The following is a 24189-nucleotide window of genomic DNA, read 5'->3' on the forward strand; positions in this document are numbered from 1 at the left end:
ATGGGCGCTGGGTAGATACTGTGATGCTATGCGGTTCGTAAGGATAGCGTAGCTAACAAATTGTCAGGCAACCTAACGTGTAACTTAACTTATTTGAAAAGTCATTACTTTCTTACATTGCTCAACATTTTCTTAACATTTGTCATAATTAGGTAAAGGATTTCGGCTGCATATTTTTCGCCATTTTCATCATCTGAAAACGTTGTGAAGCCAAGCCCATTATCTGAAGAATTGCATTATGGGCCCTAAAAGCACGGAAATAGTGTCCACTGCTTGTATACTTTGTATTTTGGTGAATTTACTATGACATCCTGGAACTTTTGGCATTTACGTCACAAATAGTAATGTTAGTGCGGTTAGTAGGAGTATTCAAAAACCGTTATCTATATTTTTTTATAAATGAAAATGTAGTCTAAAGCTTTTTCAAATAGCACACATATACTCAGTATATGGATGAAGTATAGGCCTACTACTCCCATATTCTTAAAATAAGTATTTTACATGCATCAGCCTAAATTTCAAATTCTCCTGATAGGTTGATAACTCATTGGGGGTGGGAATAAAGAGAGACAATAGCTTCAGCTGTCTTGTATCAACAGAAGATCACCTTAATCACTGGTTTATTCTTGTGGGTTTTTCGTTTCAGTGAAGCTTATTTTAGCATGCTGGTGCATGTAATCTCCCTTTAGCACTGGTTTTCTTAAGTATACTAACACGGTGCTCCATGACAAGCTCTGTGTCTTCGTTGCAATTCGCCTATTATGACTGTCACTGACATCTAACCCTGACACCAACGCAGTCCGGTTCTGTGTGGCTCAGTTGGTAGAGCATGGGCGCTGGGTTCAATTTCCTAATGTTAGTGGCTTTGTATAAAAGTGTCTGCTAAATGGCATTCAATACTCTAACCTACCATACTGTATACACACTCTAATCTACAGTACCACACACTAACCTACAGTGCCACGCAGACTATTTACATGAACACCCCCCCTTTATTTTTACACTGCTGCTACTCGCTGTTTATTATAGTCACTTTTTACCCCAGCTTACATGTACAAACTAACCTGTACCCCCGCACATTGACTCGGTACCGGTACCCCCTGTATATAGCCTCGTTATTGTTATGTAATTTTATTGTGTTACTTTAAAAAATGTACATTTTATTTAGTAAATATTTTCTTAAATCTATTTCTTGAACTGCATTGTTGGTTAAGGACATTTCACAGTATGGTCTTCACCTGTTGTATTCGGTGCGTGTGACAAATATAATTTGATTTAAAACACTCTAATCTACAGTCCCACACACTAAGTTATAATAGTGATCTTACATTGTACATGGGTGGTATGGTGTGTAGATGATGCGAAGAAAATGTGTAGATAATATGCAATCATGAGTCTCATTTTTTGTGTATGCGTGTACACACCTTTGTGTGCCTATTTATACAGATGTAGGATCTTAATTTGATAACCCTGTTGCAGGAGAACTTTCTTTAGTTCCATTTTGAAATTTCAGGCTTTATTTTCGCATACGAAAAATGTACGTAATCATTTGCATTTCCTGTTGCTGCTGGATTTTTGTCCTGCTGTAGAAAACTGGCTCAAAATAAAAGATCCTACATCTCTATGTGTGTGAACATTAACCGATAGAAAGAACTCTGTCTGTGTCTCTCCCCTCGTAGAATGGAGCTGCAGAGGCAGGAGCAGCAGGAGAGAGAAAGACAGGCCGCAGCCATCCCTCCTACAGCCCCACCCGCCCCGCATGCCCCTCCCTCAGCCCCAGGTGGACCCCCACCTCCCCCAGGCCCGCCACCACCCCCAGGCCCCCCACCTGCTGGCCCTCCACCCCCACCTGGCCCCCCACCACCCCCTGGGTCCGGGGCCCCACCTGCCCCACCTCTGCCAGGAGGAGCAGGAGGAGGAGGGGGGGATGGAGAGGGTCTCGGTGGACTAGCTGCTGCCCTGGCAGGAGCCAAACTACGCAAATCTGCGAAGGTGAGACCAGTGTCAGACGTTTTCCATGTAGTCTTCATTGCAGTCTTGCTGTGCATATGACCAGATCTGACGAGGCCTAGAGAAGTATTTAACGTCTCAAGAACCACGGCAATATCATATAGAAAATCTTATTTGAATTGTGCAGGCATCGCACCTTCAAAAAAGACCTGGAACACATCTCTTTTACTCCATATTCCATTGTTGATGCATGTTGAAAATTCAGTGAGTCGAACACCTTTCAAATGCATCTTTCCTTCCACCCTTTTCTTGAGGTAATCCCTGGTCTTTAAGTGAGTGGATATACTGTAGGTGAAGACATGGTTTCAACCTTTCTCAAATCTTACTGTCAGATTAGTGATTTCTTCAAGGAAGGTAGGAACGATGGGTGCATTTTTTAAATATTGAAACGGAGCCTGTCTCTCTCTGTAGGAGGATAGTGGTGCGGCGGCACTTCCTACATCGGGAGGAGGAGGAGGTGGTGGGGGAGGAAATCTGATGGGGGAGATGAGTGCCATTCTGGCCCGACGGTGAGCCATTGCCTCAGTCTTTGTTAAATGTGGGGCTGGATGAGTGTGTGTGATGTGTTAACGTTGTGTGTGTGTATGTGTGACGTTTACGATCATATGACTGTGCGTGTGTGTGATTTGCTGAGGCTTAGACCTCGTCTTCATTGTGTGTCTTTGTATGCAGGAAGAAAATGTCAGATAATCCAGGCGCAAAGAAGGATGAGCCAAGCAATGTAAGTCTCCTGTTAATGATCTTTGTAGGGACAACAATCCTCCCCTCATAAATCCTGAAAGAGATTCTCCGGTAATTGCGTACTATGTCACGTATGAGTACCACGTTATTACTCTCTGTTTCTGCTGTGTCAACTGAGCCTTTGGGCCAGCCCTGTAACTTCATTGGATTACGCTGGGCAGACCTCTTGCTAGCTGTCACTCAAATGCAAGTGGCTGAAGCTCATAGGCTGGAACTCGAATTGCTAGGGGGCTGGCCCACGTGGGGGGAAATGGAATGAAAATGGCCCGGCACAGCTTCAACAAAAGTATTTTTCAAACTAGGGATTTCGTGGCTAATTGAGGTAAACAAAAATTCTGCTCATAGATTATATATGTATGAACTAGACATTGGAAGAGGAGACCCGCACAGCGTCAAGCATTTTTTTCAATCCAAAACTGAGGCTTGAATGCAAACTAGACCTTGACACATCCAGCCCAAAGTGGGAGGTTTAAAAAACGTAGGCTAATGCGATTAGCATGGGGTTGTAAGTAACAAGAAAATTTCCCAGGACATAGACATATCTGAAATGGGCAGTAAGCTTAAATTCTTGTTAATCTAACTGCACTGTTCAATTTCCAGTAGCTATTACAGTGAAAGAATAACATGCTATTGTTTGAGAAGAGTGCACAATTTTGAACATAAAAAGTTATTAATAAACAAATAAACAAATTAGGAACATTTGGGCATTCTTGACACACAAGTTTGAACAGAAATGCAATGGTTCATTGAATCAGTCTAAAACATTGCATATACACTGCTGCCACAATCTAAATTGTACCTGGGCTGGAATAATACATTATAGCCTTTACAAAAAAAATACAAAAGTTTTTTTTTTTTTTTTTCGTATTATCTTTTACCAGATCAATTGTGTTATATTCTCCTACATTCCTTTAATATTTCCACACATTTAAAAGTGTTTCCTTTCAAATGGTACCAATAATATGCATATCCTTGCTTCAGGGCCTGAGCTACAGGCAGTTAGATTTGGGTATGTCATTTTAGGTCAAAAATCATTTTAAAAAGGGGCGGATCCTTAAGAGGTTTTAAGCAGTGGTAAAAAAAAAAGTACCCAATTGCCATACCCTAGTAAAAGTAAAGATACCTTAATAAAAAAGAACTCAAGAAAAAGTAAGTTACACAGTAAAATTCTACTTCAGTAAAAGTCTAAAAGTAGCTGGTTTAAAATATACTTAAGTATCAAAAGTAAAAGTATAAATCATTTCAAATTCTTTATATTAAGCAAACCAGACGGCACCATTTTCTTAACTTTAAAAAAAAAATTTTTTACGGATAGCCAAAGGCACACTCCAACATTCAGACATAATTTACAAACGAAGCATGTGTGTTTAGTGAGTTGGATCATATCAGAGGCAGTAGGGATGACCAGGGATGTTCTGTTGATAAGTGCGTGAATTGGACCTTTTTCCTGTCCTGCTAAGCATTCAAAATATAACGAGTACTTTTGGGTGTCAAGTAAGTATACTTTTTACTCCATACATTTTCTTAAGGAAATTAGTGAAGTAAAGTAGTCAAATATATATAAATAGTAAAGTACAGATACCCCCAAAAATACTTTAGTACTTTAAAGTATTTTTACTTAATTACTTTACACCACTGCTTTTACGAATGTGTGTGTGTGTGTGTAAGCTGCAAGTCAAGTCACACTATGGTTAAAAACATTTGTGCATAGTAAAGGGATGACACAATGTCATTTTGTTTCTCTGTGCTTTTAGGAAGACTCCTCAAAGTCCTCAGGCCAAGGTGGTGAGTAGATCCACTGAAGTCTTCAGTCCATTCTTTTTGTGTTTGACTCAGCATGTACCTGGGAGCTGTTCAAGAAAGCAGGATCAATGAGTTGGCCCGCTAACTGTTTCAAAAATGTGTTGGCTGAATACATGCATGCATACATACATACATACATACATACATACATACATACATACATACATACATGCATACATGCATACAGTTGGAGTAGGAAGTTTACATACACTTAGGTTGTAGTCATTAAAACTCGTTTTTCAACCACTCCACAAATTTCTTTTTAACAAACTATAGTTTTGGCAAGTCGGTTAGGACTTGCCTGTATCACAACTCTAGTGGGTCAGAAGTTTACATACACTAAATTGACTGTGCCTTTAAACAGCTTGGAAAATTATGTTGTGGCTTTAGAAGCTTCTAATAGGCTAATTGACATCATTTGAGTCAATTGGAGGTGTACCTGTGGCTGTATTTCAAGGCCTACCTTCAAACTCAATGCCTCTGCTTGACATCATGGGGAAATCAAAAGAAATCAGCCAAGACCTCAGAAAAACAATTGTAGACCTCCAGAAGTCTGGTTCATCCTTGGGAGCAATTTCCAAACACCTGAAGGTACCACGTTCATCTGTACAAACAATAGTATGCAAGTATTAACACCATGGGACCACACAGTTGTCATACCACTCAGGAAGGAGACGCGTTCTGTCTCCTAGAGATGAACGTACTTTGGTGCGAAAAGTGCAAATCAATCCCAGAACAACAGCAAAGGACCTTATGAAGACGCTGGAGGAAACGGGTACAAAAGTGTCTATATTCACAGTAAAACAAGTCCTATATCGACATAACCTGAAAGGCCGCTCAGCAAGGAAGAAGCCACTGCTTCAAAACCACCATAAAAAAGCCAGACTACGGTTTGCAACTGCACATGGGGACAAAGATCGTACTTTTTGGAGAAATGTCCTCTGGTCTGATGAAACAAAAATAGAACTGTTTGGCCATAATGAACATTGTTATGTTTGGAGGAAAAAGGGGGAAGCTTGCAAGCCGAAGAACACCATCCCAACCGTGAAGCACAGGGGTGGGAGCATCATGTTGTGGAGGTGCTTTGCTGCAGGAGAGACTGGTGCACTTCACAAAGTAGATGGCATCATGAGGAAGGAAATTATGTGGATATATTGAAGCAACATCTCAAGACGTCAGTCAGGAAGTTAAAGCTTGGTCGCAAATAGGTCTTGTCCAAACGTACAATGACCCTAAGCATACTTTCAAAGCTGTGGGAAAATGGCTTAAGGACAAAGTCAAGGTATTGGAGTGGCCATCACAAAGCCCTGACCTCAATCACATAGTAAATTTGTAGGCAGAACTGAGCGTTTGCAAGGAAGGAGGCCTACAAACCTGACTCAGTTACACCAACTCTGTCAAGAGAAATGGGCCAAAATTCACCCAACTTATTGTGGGAAGCTTGTAGAAGGCTCCCAAAACGTTTGACCCAAGTTAAAATATTTAAAGGCAACACTACCAAATACTAATTGAATGTATGTAAACTTCTGACCCACTGAGAATGCGATGAAATAAATTAAATCTGAAATGAATCATTCTCTCTACTATTATTCTGACATTTCACATTCTTAAAATTAAGTGGTGATCCTAACTGACCTAAGACAGGACATTTTTTCTTGGATTAAAATGGCGCCGGAAGAAATGGCAGCAGTTTTACGTGCGCCCAACCAATTGTGCTATTATGTGGGTTTTTTCGCGTTATTTGTAACTTATTTTGTACAGAATGTTTCTGCAACCGTATCTTACGGCAAAAAAGAGCTTCTGGATATCAGGACAGCGATCACTCACCTCGGATGAGACAAAGATTTTTCTTCAACCAACAAGACGCACAAGACATTCTCCAAACACCCGGGAGGGCCGACATCCCCGCTATTTGCAAGAGGAAGCGACGCAGGTACAGAGGACAAAGAGCCGGATGCCTGGTCAAGACCCGGAAAAGGCGAGTGGGAAAGCTGCCGTTAAAGTCAATACTACTCGCCAACGTGCAATCATTGGACAATAAAATAGACGAGGTACGATCACGAATATCCTACCATCGGGACATCAAAAACTGTAATATCCTATGTTTCACGGATTCGTGGCTGAATGACAACATGGATATTCAGCTAGCGGGATACACACTGCACCTGCAAGATAGAACATCATACTCCAGTCAGACGAGGGGGGTGGTCTATGCATATCTGGTGCACGGAATCTAAGGAAGTCTCTAGATTTTGCTTGCCTGAGGTAGAGTATATTGTGATAAATTGCAGGCCACACTACTTGCCTAGAGAGTTTTCAGCTATACTTTTTGTGGCTGTTTATTTACCACCACAGACAGATGCTGGCACTAAGACCGCACTCAGTCAGCTGTATACGGAAATAAGCAAACAGGAAACCACTCACCCAGAGGCGGTGCTCCTAGTGGTCGGAGACTTTAATGCAGGGAAACTTAAATCAGTTCTACCAAATTTCCATCAACGTGTTAAATGTGCAACCAGAGGGGGAAAAAATCTAGATCACCTGTACTCCACACACACACGTACAAAGCTCTCTCTCACCCTCCATTTGGTAAATCCGACCACAACTCTATCCTCCTGATTCCTACTTACAAGCAAAAATAAAAGCAGGAAGCACCAGTGACTCGGTCTATAAAAAAGTGGTCAGATGAAGCAGATGCTGAACTACAGGACTGTTTTGCTATCACAGACTGGAACATGTTCCGTGATTCTTCCGATGGCACTGAGGAGTACACCACATCAGTCACTGGCTCTATCAATAAGTGCATCGAGGACGTCGTCACCAACATTGACTGTACATACATACCCCAACCAGAAGCCATGGATTACAGGCAACATTCGCACTGAGCTAAAGGGTAGAGCTGACGCTTTCAAGGTGCGGGACTCTAACCCAGAAGCTTACAAGAAATCCTGTGATGCCCTGCGATGAACCATCAAACAGGCAAAGCGTCAATACAGGGCTAAGATTGAATCATACTACACCGGCTCCGACGCTCGTCTTATGTGGCAGGGCTTGCATACTATTAGACTACAAAGGGAAGCACAGCCCCGAGCTTCCCAGTGACACGAGCCTACCAGACGAGCTAAATTACTTCTATGCTCGCTTTAAGGCAAGCAACACGGAGGCATGCATGAGAGCATCAGCTGTTCCGGACGACTGTGTGATCACGCTCTCCGTAGCCAATGTGAGTAAGACCTTTAAACAGGTCAACATACACAAGGCTGCGGGGCCAGACGGATTACCAGGACGTGTGCTCCGGGCATGTGCTGACCAACTGGCAAGTGTCTTCACTGACATTTTCAACATGTCCCTGAGTCTGTAATACCAACATGTTTCATGCAAACCACTATAGTCCCTGAGCCCAAGAACATATAGGCAACCTGCCTAAATGACTACAGACCCGTAGCACTCATGTCCGTAGCCATGACGTGCTTTGAAAGGTTGGTAATGGCTCACACCAACACCATTATCCCAGAAACCCAAGACCGACTCCAATTTGCATACTGCCCAAACAGATCCACCGATGATGCAATCTCTATTGCACTCCACACTGCCCTTTCCCCCCACCTGGACAGAAGGAACACTTGTATGAGAATGCTTTTCATTGACTACAGCTCAGCGTTCAACACCATAGTACCCTCAAAGCTCATCACTAAGCTAAGGATCCTGGGACTAAACAACTCCCTCTGCAACTGGATCCTGGAGTTCCTGACGAGCCGCCCCCAGGTGGTGAGGGTAGGTAGCACACATCTGCCATGCTGATCCTCAACACTGGAGCTCCCAAGGGGTGCCTGCTCAGTCCCCTCCTGTACTCCCTGTTCACCCACGACTGCATGACCAGGCATGACTCCAACACCATCATTAAGTTTGCAGACGACACAACAGTGGTAGGCCTAATCACCGACAACGACGAGACAGCCTATAGGGAGGAAGTCGGAGACCTGGCCGGGTGGTGCCAGAATAACAACCACCTATCCCTCAATTTAACCAAGACTAAGAAGATTATTGTGGACTACAGGAAAAGGAGGGCTGAGCACGCCCCCATTCTCACCGACGTGGCTGTAGTGGAGCAGATTGAGAGCTTCAAGTTCCTTGGTGTCCACATCAACAACAAACTAGAATTGTCCAAACACACCAAGACAGTCGTGAAGAGGGCACGACAAAGCCTATTCCCCCTCAGGAAACTAAAAAGATTTGGCATGGGTCCTGAGATCCTCAAAAGGTTCTACAGCTGCAACATCGAGAGCATCCTGACTGGTTGCATCACTGCCTGGTTCGGCAATTGCTCGGCCTCCGACCGCAAGGCACTACAGAGGGTAGTGCGTACGGCCCAGTACATCACTGGGGCTAAGCTGCCTGCCATCCAGGACCTCTACACCAGGCGGTGTCAGAGGAAGGCCCTCAAAATTGTCAAAGACCCCAGCCACCCCAGTCATAGACTGTTCTCTCTACTACCGCATGGCAAGCGGTACCGGAGTGCCAAGTCTAGGACAAAAAGGCTTCTCAACAGTTTTTACCCCCAAGCCATAAGACTCCTGAACAGGTAATCAAATGGCTACCCGGACTATTTGCATTGTGTGTGTCCCCCCCCCCCGTCCCCCCCAACCCCTCTTTTTACGCTGCTGCTACTCTCTGTTTATCATATATGCATAGTCACTTTAACCATATCTACATGTACATACTACCTCAATCAGCCTGACTAACCGGTGTCTGTATCTAGCCTCGCTACTTTTATAGCCTCGCTACTGTATATAGCCTGTCTTTTTACTGTTGTTTTATTTCTTTACCTACCTATTGTTCACCTAATACCTTTTTTGCACTATTGGTTAAGCCTGTAAGTAAGCATTTCACTGTAAGGTGAATGATGACAATGATGACAATTGCTCAAAGCAAATAATCTACCAAGACTGAACTTTTTATTGCAGGTTTGCATACCCATTCTTGCCTTAGCATTTATTGGTATTTATCATAACTTTGAAGAAGTTGAATACAACACCTGTTGTATTCAGCGCACGTGACAAATAAACTTTGATTTGATGAATTGTGAAAAACTGAGTTTAAATGTATTTGGCTAAGGTGTATGTAAACTTCAGACTTCAACTGTATATATATATATATATATATTCTTCTCACAAATGACAATCACGTTTTTAAAATAGCATCATGTTTTTAATATATATAGACTTGAAGTTAGCATGGTATAATTGACTCGACAACCAGCAACCCATATCCAAGTTTAGCTTTCTAAATTAATTGGAAAATCAAAAGAGATACAGTATTTTACTGCTTATCAAAGTTAGCTGGTTAACTTAATAATGGTCCTGTTTTCTGTAACACTCCACTGATCTTAAAATGATGTACAGTGCATTCGGAAAGTATTCAGACCCCTTCACTTTTTCCACATTTTGTTTCGTTGCAGCCTTATTCTAAAATGTATTAATTTATTTTTATTCCTCATCAATCTACACACTACCCCATAATGACAAAAAGAAAACAGGTTTTTATTTAAAAAAAATGTAAATGTATTAAAAAATTTAAACACATACCTTATTTACATAAGATTCAGACCCTTTGCTATGAGACTCGAAATTGAGCTCAGGTGCTCCTGTTTTCATTGATCATCCTTGATGTTTCTACAACTTGATTGGAGTCCACCTGTGGTAGATTCAATTGATTGGACATGATTTGGAAAGGCACACACCTGTCTGAATGCCAAGCATCACGTCTGGAGAAAACGTAGCACCGTCCGTACGGTGAAGCATGGCGGTGGCAGCATCATGCTGTGGGGATGTTTTTCCGCGGCAGGGACTGGGCGATTAATCGGGATCGAGGAAAAGATGAATGGAGCAAAGTACAGAGAGATCCTTGATGAAAACATGCTCCAGAGCGCTCAGGACCTCAGATTGGGGTGAAGGTTTACCTTCCAACAGGACAACGACCCTAAGCACACAGCCAAGACAACGCAGGAGTGGCTTTGGGACAAGTCTCTGAGTGGCCCAGCCAGAGCCCGGACTTGAACGCGATCGAACATCTCTGGAGAGACCTGAAAATGGCTGTGCAGCAACGCTCCCCATCCAACATGACCGCTTGAGAAGAATGGGACCAACTCCCCAAATACAGGTGTGCCAAGCTTGTATACACCAGAAGACGCAAGGCTGTAATCGCTACCAAAGGTGCTTCTAGAAAGTACTGAGTAAAGGGTCTGAATACTTATGTAAATGTTTCGTTTTTTTTTGTAGTAATACATTTGCAAAAAATCTAATCTGTTTTTACTTTGTCATTACTATTTTGTGTAGATTTGAGGGGGAAAAACTGTTTAATTCATTCTAGAATAAGGCTGTAATGTAACAAAATGTGGAAGAAGTGAAGGGGTCTGAATACATTGCAATGCACTGGAAGTCTTATGTTTGTACACATTTAACTTGTGACAGCTAGTGTAGTTTCCTGGGTCGTATTCATTAGGTACCAAATTAAAGAAAACACACCAAAACCGGGAGGGACTACCTAAACCTCGTTTTCCCTTTTCTTTTGCTACAGTGTGCACTAATGAATACAACCCAGATCTCTTTGCCTCATATGAATGATCTATCCTTTGTCTGATTTGATCTGTGAAGCACTGGTTGGCCTTTTTATTGAATAAAATATAATATAGCTCATAAACATAATATAGATTTTGATGTTTAATCATTTTCATGATCTACTTTTGCGATGACAGACACCCTCAGGAGACCGTGGGAGAAATCCGCCACCATGCCAAGGTAGGGAATTCACCCGTCTGTTGAATGTCCACACAATAAACACCAACACGCTGTCTCTCATACCTGTGGTGCAGGAAATTACAGTCCCCCCAGTTTATTAATTCACTACAATAACTGTTTTTATGTTTACTATGGAGAGACAAAACTGGGTGGGCACAAATTCCATCTGTGACCCCAGTGGAGCTGGCCCTGCCCCTCTCTATCCCATCTTTCTGGCACTGTAAAGAGAGAGTGTGTTTGAGAGAAAATCTTGCATGTCTCAAACAGGACTAACTCAACCACCAAGACCCAGGTGCAGGAGAGCAGCCCAAGCCCCACCACCTCTGTCCTTCCTCCCGTTCCCCCTTCTCCATCCTCTACCCCAGTGTCCAGGTACCCCCTATTTACCCCCCCCCATCCTTTTCCCTTATGCCGGGACTCCACGTCTGTCTACAGCTATGCTACAGTCTCACTAGTAGTGCTGAGCGCTTTTTGAAGTCGATTTGGATTCGATTATGAAAAGATTATCACAGTTTTCTATTTTTTTATTTAATTTAATGCACTATGCATTATTTTGGTTGCAAATCTGGGTAGTCATTTGATTAGGTGTTCAGGAGTCTTATGGCTTGGGGGGTAGAAGCTGTTTAGAAGCCTCTTGGACCTAGACTTGGCCCTCCGGTACCGCTTGCCGTGCGGTAGCAGAGAGGAACAGTCTATGACTAGGGTGGCTGGAGTCTTTGACAATTTTTAGGGCCTTCCTCTGACACCGCCTGGTATAGAGGTCCTGGATGGCAGGAAGCTTGGCCCCAGTGATGTACTGGGCTGTTCACACTCTGTAGTGCCTTGTGGTCGGAGGCCGAGCAGTTGCCATACCAGGCAGTGATGCAATCAGCCAGGATGCTCTTGATGGTGCAGCTGTAGAACCTTTTGAAGATCTGAGGACCCCTGCCAAATCTTTTCAGTCTCCTGAGGGGAAATAGGTTTTGTCGTGCCCTCTTCACGACTGTCTTGGTGTGCTTAGACCATGTTAGTTTGTTGGTGATGTGGACACCAAGGAACTTCCTGCTCCACCGCAACCCCTTCGATGAGATTGGGGGCGTGCTCGGTCCTCTTTTTCCTGTAGTCCACAATCATCTCCTTTGTCTTGATCACGTTGAGGGAGAGGGTGTTGTCCTGCCACCACACGGCCAGGTCTCTGACCGCCCTTTAGGCTGTCTCGTTGTTGTCGATGCTCAGGCCTGCCACTGTTGTCATCGGCAAACTTAATGATGGTGTTGGAGTCGTGCCTGGCCGTGCTGTCATGAGTGAACAGGGAGTACAGGAGGAGACTGAGCACGCACCCCTGTGTTGAGGATCAGCGTTGCGGATGTGTTGTTACCTACCCTTACCACCATCAGGAAGTCCAGGATCCAGTTGCAGAGGGAGGTGTTTAGTCCCAGGGTCCTTAGCTTATTGAAGAGCTTTGAGGGTGCTATGGTGTTGAACGCTGAGCTGTAGTCAATGAATAGCATTCTCACATAGGTGTACCTTTTGTCTAGGTGGGAAAGGGTAGTGTGGTGTGCAATAGAGATTGCATCATCTGTGGATCTGTTAGGGCGGAATGCAAATTGGAGTGGGTCTAGGGTTTGTGGGATAATGGTGTTGATGTGAGCCATGACCATCCTTTCGAAGCACTTCATGGCTACAGACATGAGTGCTATGGGTCGGTAGTCGTTTAGGCAGGTTACCTTAGTGTTCTTAGGCAGACCACCATAGTGCCTTTGCCCAAGACATGTTGGTATTACAGACTCGGACAGGGAGAGATTGAAAATGTCAGCGAAGACACTTGCCAGTTGGTCAGCGCATACTCGCAGTACGCGTCCTGGTAATCTGTCTGGCCTTGTGAATGAACGAACTCACTCTTCTGCCAGTCCGTGGTGAGTAATCGCAGTCCTGATGTCTAGAAGTTAATTTCGGTCATAAGCGACGATAGCAGCAACATTATGTGCAAAATAAGTAAAAAAATAAGTTACAAACAAAAAAACACAATCGGTTGGGGCCACGTAAAACGTCTACCTTCTTCTCCGGCGCCATCTATCAATCAATTAGATCATGTATTTCCCGGTTCGTGAAGCAAATGCTTTCTATCCCTCTCAATCTCGCGTTCTCTCAGTCTCTGTGGATTGCTCCGTACAGACCAGACAAGTTTAAGCATGCACACAATGAATTATGGTCATTGCAGTTAATTGCCACGTTTTCAAAGCTAAACTATGTAGAATATTGACCTGTTGGAAACTACAACTCTACTATCTCGCAAGTGTTCAGGCTTGATATAATTTATCTCTAGAGAAACTCTGCATTGAGCTCACAGAAAAAAAATGTACAAAATGGAATTCAAACAATTGAACCAAAGTCCGTCAACTAATCTCAGCAAAAAAATAAACATCCTCTCACTGTCAACTGCGTTTATTTTCAGCAAACTTAACATGTGTAAATATTTGTATGAACATAACAAGATTCAACAACTGAGACATAAACTGAACAATTTCCACAGACATGTGACTAACATAAATGGAATAATGTGTCCCTGAACAAAGGGGGGGTCAAAATCAAAAGTAACAGTCAGTATCTGGTGTGGCCACCAGCTGCATTAAGTACTGCAGTGCATCTCCTCCTCATGGACTGCACCAGATTTACCAGTTCTTGCTGTGAGATGTTACACCATTCTTCCACCAAGGCACCTGAAAGTTCCCGGACATTTCTGGGGGGGAATGGCCCTAGCCCTCACCCTCCGATCCAAAAGGTCCCAGACGTGCTCAATGGGATTGAGATCCGGGCTCTTCGCTGGCCATGGCAGAACACTGACATTCCTGTCTTGCAGGAAATCACACACGGAACAAGGAGTATGGTTGGTGGCATTGTCATGCTGGAGGGTCAGGATGAGCCTGCAGAAAGGGTACCACATGAGAGAGGAGAATGTCTTCCCTGTAATGCACAGCTTTGAGATTGCCTGCAATGACAACAAGCTCAGTCCGATGATGCTAGGACAAACCGCCCCAGACCATGATGGACCCTCCACCTCCAAATCGATTCCGTTCCAGAGTACAGGCCTCGGTGTAATGCTCATTCCTTCGACAATAAACGCAAATCCGACCATCACCCCTGGTGAGACAAAACAAAGACTCGTCAGTGAAGAGCACTTTTTGCCGTTCCTGTCTGGTCCAGCAACGGTGGGTTTGTGCCTATAGGCGACGTTGTTGCCGGTGATGTCTGGTGAGGACCTGCCTTACAACAGGCCTACAAGCACTCAGTCCAGCCTCTCTCACCCTATTGCGGACAGTCTGAGATGAAGGATTTGTGCGTTCCTGGTGTAACTCGGGCAGTTATTGTTGCCCTCCTGTACCTGACCCGCAGGTGTGATGTTTGGATGTACCGATCCTATGCAGGTGTTGTTACACATGGTCTGCCACTTCGAGGACGATCAGATGTCCGTCCTGTCTCCCTGTAGCGCTGTCTTAGGCATCTCACAGTACGGACGTTGCAATTTATTGCCCTGGCCACATCTGCATGCCTCCTTGCAGCATGCCTAAGGCACATTCACGCAGATGAGCAGGGACCCTGGGTCAGAAGAAAGGCCTCTTTAGTGTCCTAAGTTTTCATAATTGTGACCTTAATTGCCTACCGTCTGTAAGCTGTTAGTGTCTTAATGAACATGCACCTGTGGAACGGCCGTTAATTGTTTATGGTTAATTGAACAAGCATGGGAAACGGCGTTTAAACCCTTTACAATGAAGATTTGTGAAGTTGTTTGGATTTTTATTAATTATCTTTGAAAGACAGGGTCCTGAAAAAGGGACGTTTCTTTTTTTGCTGAGTTTAGTTGTTTAATAACACAAAATGTTGGTTTATCGCTCAGCATTACTCACTAGGTGTAGGGTGAAGTTCCCCTAGCACTGATCTTGGGTAATTTTCCCCACTCATGGTTAAGTTTAGGATTGGGGGTGGGAAGCTGATCCTAGATCTGTACTTAGGAGAAGTTTCATCCTGGAGTGAACTGACAACAGCGCTGTGTGGCCTCTTGTGCCATGTGCGGCTTGTTGTGCCAAGTGATTAAGCAACACAATGCTGTGTGTAGCTGTGAACTTTGCACATCTTTGTTTTTGCCATAGCACTAACACACCTGATTCTAATCAAATGCTTGATGATGATTGATTGGTTGAATCAAGTGTGTTAATTAGTGTTAGGGGAAAATATATGCATAAATGACCAGGGAAATTGGGAAACTGCTTTAGGGCCTAGCAATCCTCAAGGTCTGGCCACGTCTTTGGTACTCTGTTTTTGTCTTTTCGGTCTTGCTGAGATTTTAAAACGTGTCACAGGAAAAGCGCAAGAGATTGTTTCAGTAAATTGTATTTTTTGCTGCCGCCTTGCTTTGAGCCTGCTGTGTGTGTCTTTACTGTCTTCTGACTAAGAGTTTCTGTCCAGCTTCTGCTAATGACAGTATCCTAGTCCAGGGCACGGCCCAGAAACAACCCTCTATACACACTAGGCACTGGTATAGATTTGAACGGATTGGATATGTATAAGCAATATGGGGAAAATTCCACCTAGCCTATCAGAGGGCAAGGTGGTGGAACTACCATATTACTTATACTTATCCATTTTTTTTCAGATCTACGTCAAGTGCCAAAGGGTTAGGGTATGTTTCTGGACTGGGGTTTCACTCAAGTCACCACTTGAGTAAAACAATTCTCTCTCCCTCAGATGTGGAAACAAAACTGATTAACTCAAGGCCAGTGGCTATGATGAAATTCAATCTGGTGTACTAGTGCTTGGTTGGAACAAACCATTGCAACTAATGTAGGCAAATTTGACCCATTCAGTGAAATGGTTTCAACCTCCAATACTACAAATAATACACTGACCATTGAAAGTACTTAAGTTTCTATGTTGGTACAACAGTCTGCAGCTTTCCGTGGCGCTTCTGCTGTTAACACGGTGACAAGATGGCTGGTCCGTGGCTCCTGTCAAGATCGCCATTTGTTGCCATGGCAGCACAACAACCCGCCACTGTTGCCCGAACTGAGCTTCCATATCCTTGGGCTTTGTTGTTGCACTCCCTCTCTCTGCCCATCTCTCCATTCACTCTCTTTCTCTCTCCCTCCCTCCTCTCTCTCTCCATTCACTCCTTTTTTCATTCTCCCTCTCCTCACGCCTTTCTCTCTCTCTGTATCTCTCTCTCTCTGTATCTCTCTCACTGTATCTTTCTCTCAGGATGAAGGCAGTGAACAGCACCACGGACAGCACAGGCAGTGAAGACACAGAGATGGAAAGAATCAAACAGGTGAGCTCCACCATTACCTGTTCATGTTGTTTAAAGGATTATTGGTATGTAGGCTAGAGATAACAGGGTGGCCATTGCTCCCATACTGATGGTGTCAGATGAGGATGACTATTGGCATCATCCAAGCTGAATCACATCCAGCCGTGATTGGGAGTCCCATAGGATGGCGCTCAATTGTCCGGGTTTGGCCAGGGTAGGCCGTCATTGTAAATAAGAATTTGTTCTTAGCTGACTTGCCTAGTTAAATAAAGGTTAAATTAAAAATAAATTAAAATTGTCAGTTAACACTTTCATTTTTTGTATTTGTGGGAAAGCAGGTGTTCTTGGTTTCAGTATATATGCTTAATTGATTGGCGATGATCAGAATGATAATGGCTGTGATGATGAAGAAGATGATGATTTGTGTGTTTAGGACATCCTTGAGGAAGTGAGAAAAGAGCTCCATAAAGTGAAGGATGAAATAATCTGTGGTGAGTTCCTGATTTGTCTATTCATTTCAAGGAGCACTCCCTAGCTTGTATTTTTGTATGTCTTTAGCAGTACAGTCAATAAGAATCGCAATACAATGTTGCTCCAGCCGCAGTAGTATATTCATATGCCTCTAACACAGTGGAGGCTGCTGAGGGGAGGACGGCTCATAATAATGACTGGAACGGAATATATGGAATGGCATCAAACGCTTTGAACCCATGTGTTTGTTGTATTTCATAACATTACACTTATTCCACTCAAGCCATTACCATGATCTGCCCAATTAAGGTGCCATCACCCTCCTGTGCTCTTAACACTACATACAGTGCATTCGGGAAAGTATTCAGACCGCTTAACTATTTCCACATTTTGTTACTTAACAGGATTATGGATTTATTTATTTTTTATAATCAATCTACACACAATACCCCATAATGACAAAGTGAAAACAGGTTTTTAGAAATGTTTGCAAATGTGTTAAAAATAAAGAACAAATACCTTATTTGCATAAGTATTCAGACCCTTTGCTATGAGACTTGAAATTGAGCTCAGGTACATCCTGTTTCCATTGATCATCTTTGAGATGTTTCTACAACTTGATTGGAGTCCAACTGTGGTAAATTCAATTGATTGGACATGATTTGGAGAGGCACACACCTGTCTATATAAGGTCCCACAGTTGACAGTGCATGTCAGAGCAAAAACCAAGCCATGAGGTTGAAGGAAATGTCCATAGAGCTCCATGACAGGATTGTGTCGAGGCACAGATCTGGGGAAGGGTATCAAAAAATGTCTGCAGCATTGAGGGTCACTTAAATGTAAGCGCTTTGAAACCACCAAGACTCTTACTTGAGCTGGCCGCCCAGCCAAACTGAGCAATCTTGGGAGAAGGGCCTTGGTCAGGGAGGTGACCAAGAACCCGATGGTCACTCTGACAGAGCTCCAGGGTTCCTCTGTGGAAATGGGAAAACCGTCCAGAACGACAACCATCTATGCAGCACTCCATCAATCAGGCCTTTATGGTAGTGGCCAGATGGAAGCCACTCCTTAGTAAAAGGCACATGAAAACCGGCTTGGAGTTTGCCAAAAGGCACCTAATGACTCTCAGACCACGAGAAACAAGTTTCTCTGGTCTGATAAAACCTGAATGCCAAGTGTCACATCTGAAGGAAACCTGGCACAATCCCTGCGGTGAAGCATGGTGATGGCAGCATCATGCTGTGGGGGATGTTTTTCAGCGGCAGGGACTGGGAGACTAGTCAGGATCGAGGGAAAGATGAACAGAGTAAAATACAGAGAGATCCTTGATGAAAACCTGTTCCAGAGCGCTCAGGACTTCAGACTGTGGCGAAGGTTCATCTTCCAACAGGACAATGACCCTAAGCACACAGCCAAGACCACGCAGGAGTGGCTTCGGGACACGTCTCTGAATGTCCTTGAGTGGCCCAGCCAGAGCACGGACTTGAACCTGATCAAACATCTCTGGAGAGACCTGACAATAGCTGTGCAGCGACGCTCCCCATCCAACCTGACAGAGCTTGAGAGGATCTGCAAAGAAGAATGGGAGACGCTCCCCCAAATACAGGTGTACCAAGCTTGTAGCGTCATACCCAAGAAGACTCAAGGCTGTATTCGCTGCCAAAGGTGCTTCAACAAAGTACTGAGTAAAAAGTCTGAATACTTATGTAAATGTGATATTTCTGTTTTTTATTTTTTATAAATATGCTGGGGGGAAAGTGTACTGTTTGTGCTTTGTCATTATGTGCATTGTGTGTAGGTTGATGAGGGGGAAACGATTTAATCCCTTTTAGAATAAGACTAATGTAACAAAATGTGGGAAAAGCCAAAGGGTCTGAATACTTTAAAACTACTTCTCTTTGTTTTATATTATTCTCTCAATTCACATATTACAAATCATATATTTGGACTTTTTATATAATGACTAATTCATAAGACAATGTGTAAGGAATTTTGGTGCCTTTCTCTTTCTCATGAATTCCCTTCCTCTTTCTCTTTCAGCATTTATCCAGGAGCTACAAAAGAGAGGACCAGTATAGTCTCTCAACATACAGCCACTGAGGGGGGGGGGGTGGAAGGGAGAGATAGCCATATGGATGGGTGGATGGCTCATATTTCCTTCAATGTTACACACATACCTATACATTTAGGACTGTACCAATCGGCAGTCTTCCAAACTTTTTGGGGGGCTGTTTTTCTTGTTTGTCTTATGGTTTCAAGAGCTCTGCTGTGCTGTGCTTCTCTCTCGCTCCACCATCACTGTCTACCTTACTCTACTCTACTCTCTCCCTGCCTCTCAAGTCAACGCCCATATCTTACCTGGATATATCTGGCCTTACTTTTCACTAGTGCAGAGCAAGGTTTGGCTCAGTTCAAATTGAAGGCAGTCAACTGAAATTCCAATTCAATTATTGAAAAAAGGGCATCTAATTTCAATCACTTCTCAATAAACTGAAAAGAAGAAGCTATTTATGTCAAAAGTTTTACACATTTTGGATTTTAAATTCACTTTCTGAATTTACTGACTTCAATTCGAATTGAGCCCAAACATGATGCAGAGAATTCAGGGAATAGTGTCAACCACACCATCGAAACACAGTACATTGTCAACAGTCGCACATTTCAAAGTCTCACACCAACCTATCTGTGGGGAAATGGTTCAGCTGCAGCGGTTGACCTCACGGTGGAGCTGTGAAACAGGAGAATCGGATCCGAGGGCCTGCCTTTTTCTGTAGTCTCTGTATAACCCAGGAACAGTCGGGGAACTACAAATTCCAGCTTGCAACAATGAGAGATCTGGTTAAATATATGTATGTCTGTCTACTATACCTAATAGGAGTAGGGTGAAGTTGTTCCTAGACCCTGATCTTGGGTCAGTTTTGCATTTTCTCCACTTATGGTTAAGTTTGGGGGACAGGAAGCTAATCCTAGAACTGTACTTAAGGAAACTTCAAGCACCTTATACTGCCCCCTTATACTGTAATAGTGAACGGGTTGCCAACTCCTCTGAGCTCTTGCTACATCTCACATCAATTGGTTTTTTGTTTTTCAAACTCAGGGATTAGAGGAAGCATAGGACCGTCTGCAACAGGTCCTATACTAGTCACCATGCCCACTTCTCCTTAGCATTTAGCACAGAGGACCGCAGCAGACCACCTATGGATAACAAACAGGTCCAATCCCAAATCAACCCCTATCCCCTACAACCTTTGCCTCCCTTTTTCACTAGTGGGGTTGTGAGAAGATTGGATTTGTGTAAGCAATATGGCATCCAGCCAATCAGAGAGCATGTTGAAACTATTACCATATTACTTATGGCTATCTTATCCTTTCAGATCTCCACAAGTGCATAGGGTCAGGGGTCGATTTTGGTATACGGTGACAATTCTCACCTAGTCACAGAAACAGAATGATTAGAATGGGCATTATCCTCTAAAAGCAATTAGCTATTGCCGATAGGATCTTAGATTATTTTAATTGTATCTATTTAAGAATGAAGAAGGAATTCTTAAGCACTCCGATGTCTGTGACATTTCTGAGCTCCCTGTGCAGCACATCCAACAGGTTGCCAACTATATCCATTTCCCAATGATATGGGGAACCATGCCTGTTCTGTCCATTCTTTTTCTACACTCCTAAAACTGCCTACTCTTCTAGTAACCGCATAAGAAAAGGGGAGAGAGGGGAGAGGAGGAGAGCAGGTAGGGGACTGTACCTGGTATGATTCTGCTGCAGTGCAGGTAACTGCTACATATCACTGTGCGACAGGGACTCTTACTCGACTTTGTATGTTCTTATAAAGATACTTAATACCCATTATGTTAGCTGCCTCTGTGGCCTCGTCCGATAGAGATGGCAATCTTTGCTAATGCAAATCTGCCTCACCTCTTGAGCACTCTTACAATCCTATAGTTTAAGCTAAAAAAAAATGTAGTACTTAAAAAAATCCTTATGGTTTTCTATTTCCATTGGAAATTCTGTGGTAATGAAAATAGCCCACTGGGCAAAAACTGGTTGAATCAACGTTGTTTCCATGTCATTTCAGCAACAACCAAATCTATGTGAGGAGGTTGAGTCGACATGGAATACTGATTGGATTTGCAAAAAATCATAATCTTAAGGGAATTACCTTTTTCTTTCACCCAACTTTTTGTCTAAATCCAATGACATGGTGACATTTGTTTATTTCACGTTGAATTCACATTAGTTGACAACTCAACCAAATGTAAATCAAAACTAAACATTGAAATGAAGTCTGTTCCCAGTGGGAGGAATCTTTTGATTTATTTTTAGATACATTATAATTGTTATTTTGGATTTATTGAAGGTGATTTTCTATTATTAGAGTGAAGGATTTTTACACTGAAATGTTGTGTGAGAGAAAATGCTGTAAAGACACTGGATTGGAGATTCCTTTCTGGTCAAATACAGCTGCTTCTTGAATCAAACTGTGGTTCGTCTCATCTGTTGGTTTGGGGTGGGGGGAGATACCATAAGGGAAGTATTTAACATTAAGCGTCATGGCATCATCGGGGGAAAATCTAAACTAAAGATCATTACTACTTGATATAATATAAGGTGTAGCATATTGAGAAATGGCTGGAGCTTCAGTAAATGAATGTAACGAACAATATTCTACAGACCCTATTGATCTAGCACTCGAGTCTATATGTGATGTTATTTGTTGGATGAATGTGGTCTAAATACCCAGCAGTCCTTTCTAGTCCACACATTTCTTTGGTCCCAATGCAATACACTGTAGGTCTATAAATTACATATTGTCTTTATAGAGGAAAAAAAGCTATGCCAATGTAAAATTGTGGTTGGGAATACTTAGCAGGGTCTGTAGACTTATTATATGGTGTCATTTAATGGGACTCTAATACGGAGTGTTGCTGGCCTTTTACTGTGGTCAAATAGCTTAAAATGGGGTGCCTGAACCCTTTGGTACAAATATAGCACTGTACAGGAAAAATGTTTGGTCTGTGAGAGGTCTTTGTGCATGGAGGAACAGTCACGTATGCTTTTTTTTTTTTAATGTTTAGAGAATAATGTAGGTAAACAAAGAATAAACCAATATCATGATATGCCTTGCTCATATCAAATGGAATCAATATATCAAATTATTGATATTGGTGCCAAGCACCACTATATCACTTCATAATTTAGCATATAGCTTCATTTCATCAGTCTGCTATAAGCTTAAAACCTTAACTTCTTTCAACTAAGTAATTTCCTCCGGTAACTCATGTAAAACATGCCATGCCATTGTGAGAAAGGATATGCACATTGCCCTCTCATAAGACTACTTTAGAGAACAGGCGCACATAAACACCACAACTGAAGTTCTCAGCGGTGCAAATAGGCCTCCCATGAGAACTTTTTCCAAATACCTTGTTTCTGAATGGACCCTCTCCCATTCGTCACGAGTTAACATAACACACTATTATTTGGAGTACGCCTGAACCCTCAAAGTTGCGTCATCTGGCAAAACACATTTCAGTGTATCCTTGCTTATGTCAAACTTTCCAGTTAACTGAATCAGATGAGAAGCATTTTTCATAGAGCTTATGATTTCCTCATCTGATAAACCTCTACCCCAACTTTCTGTCTTTAAGTGGTAGTATTCATTCCCAATATCTTGGGTGTCTGAGATTTGATTGAGCTGCACCACTGACACTCCATCATATGAACTATTGGCTACATCAGGGTGAAGATCAGAAGCAGGTTATTTTAAAGTGTGTACATTTTGCATATTAAGTTGGCAGTCTGAGGGTCTTCTCTGAGCAGTTGACATTCCTTAATTAAACTAATTTTACATTGTCATATAGCAGATGCTCTTATCCAGAGTGACTTACAGTTAGTGCATTCGTCTTAAGGTGGCTAGGTGAGGCAACCACATATCACAGTCATAGTAAGTACATTTTTTACCAAAAAGTAGCTAACAGCAAGGTCAGAGCAAGTAGGGGGGAAAGGTAAAGTGTGAGGGTTCGGTTGCCAGGGATGCGACCCAGTCGTTCAGTCTTTTTGTTCTGTATCTATGGACGCGACCCAGTCGTTCGTTCTAGATGTGCTATTTGCCATACTGGCAGGCAAAGTTCTTATCCCTTGCTTGCTAGCTAGCCAACTACGGCTAATTTACAGTCACCTCAAACATTGCAGCCAGATTAACAGCCTGCATTTGCGTTTGTTTAAGCTGTTTTCTAGTGACATTTATTTGGATGCATCCATAACAATGAGCTCATGATGCGCGATTTCGACTGGCATAGAAAATGTGCTCTCTCCTCAGGACACTGTTTTTATGAGGAGCTAGCCAACAACACAGCTAACACCATCACTTCAAACTGAAGCTGGAAAGACAGCAATCTAGCTGCACTTCGTTTTGTTTGACCTGTTTTCTATTGATAGTTATTTTGTATATATCCATAAAAGCGATGCTGATTCATGATTTCGACTGGCTGAGAAAAGCTGCCTGCCTGCCTGTCTCATCCTGACTCCCGACACGTTCACATTACTATGGGACAGCTAAACACCGCCTTCAATGGCATTCTCACTTAATTGGAACATGTTTTAAAACCCACATTTAATGCAAATGTCTCTTAAATATGAACAAATATGAATCATTGTTAATGGTTAGACAATTATTTTTCATTTTCCAATAATAAATACAGGTTATTCACACTTTTCTACTATTACATGGGGGGCTTTTATTTTGAACAGTTCTGAAATTCTGTGACCCGGAAGTACTTTTTTTAGTGTTGCTGACGAGACGCTGATGTATTTAACAGCAAGGAATAATTCCTACAAATGTGGCTTTTCAGTTGCATGCAGAGCAGTGGAGGTTGCTGAGAATGGCTCATAATAATGGCAGGAACGGAGCAAATGGAATGGCAGTAAACACCTGGAAACCATGTGTTTGATACCATTCCAAAGACCCCGCTCCAGTCATTACCACGAGCCCGTTCTCCCCAATTAAGGTGCCACCAACCTCCTGTGATGCAGACCAGACGTTAGGATTGTGATCATGTCAAAGTTTCTAATAATATG

At 42.8% G+C, this 24189-nt stretch overlaps 1 protein-coding gene across 2 annotated transcripts in view; it reads left to right on the top strand.

The window, feature by feature from the left end:
- The window catches only part of LOC129868171 (vasodilator-stimulated phosphoprotein-like), a 53227-nt gene extending 31637 nt beyond the window's left edge, over nucleotides 1–21590 (top strand). Inside the window, exons 5-13 of one of the 2 annotated variants that reach the window (XM_055941878.1) lie at nucleotides 1680–1992; nucleotides 2422–2519; nucleotides 2683–2731; nucleotides 4506–4536; nucleotides 11309–11351; nucleotides 11619–11723; nucleotides 16584–16653; nucleotides 17066–17123; nucleotides 19144–21590. In XM_055941878.1, coding sequence (XP_055797853.1) covers nucleotides 1680–1992; nucleotides 2422–2519; nucleotides 2683–2731; nucleotides 4506–4536; nucleotides 11309–11351; nucleotides 11619–11723; nucleotides 16584–16653; nucleotides 17066–17123; nucleotides 19144–19181 — 805 coding nt within the window. In that variant the 3' untranslated portion in view covers nucleotides 19182–21590. The remainder of the gene's footprint in view (nucleotides 1–1679; nucleotides 1993–2421; nucleotides 2520–2682; nucleotides 2732–4505; nucleotides 4537–11308; nucleotides 11352–11618; nucleotides 11724–16583; nucleotides 16654–17065; nucleotides 17124–19143) is intronic. The other variant, XM_055941879.1, reaches the window with a different exon arrangement.
- Nucleotides 21591–24189: the final 2599 nt, after the last annotated feature.

The sequence above is a fragment of the Salvelinus fontinalis genome, chromosome 13 (genome assembly GCF_029448725.1).
Source record: "Salvelinus fontinalis isolate EN_2023a chromosome 13, ASM2944872v1, whole genome shotgun sequence".
NCBI lineage: Eukaryota > Metazoa > Chordata > Actinopteri > Salmoniformes > Salmonidae > Salvelinus > Salvelinus fontinalis.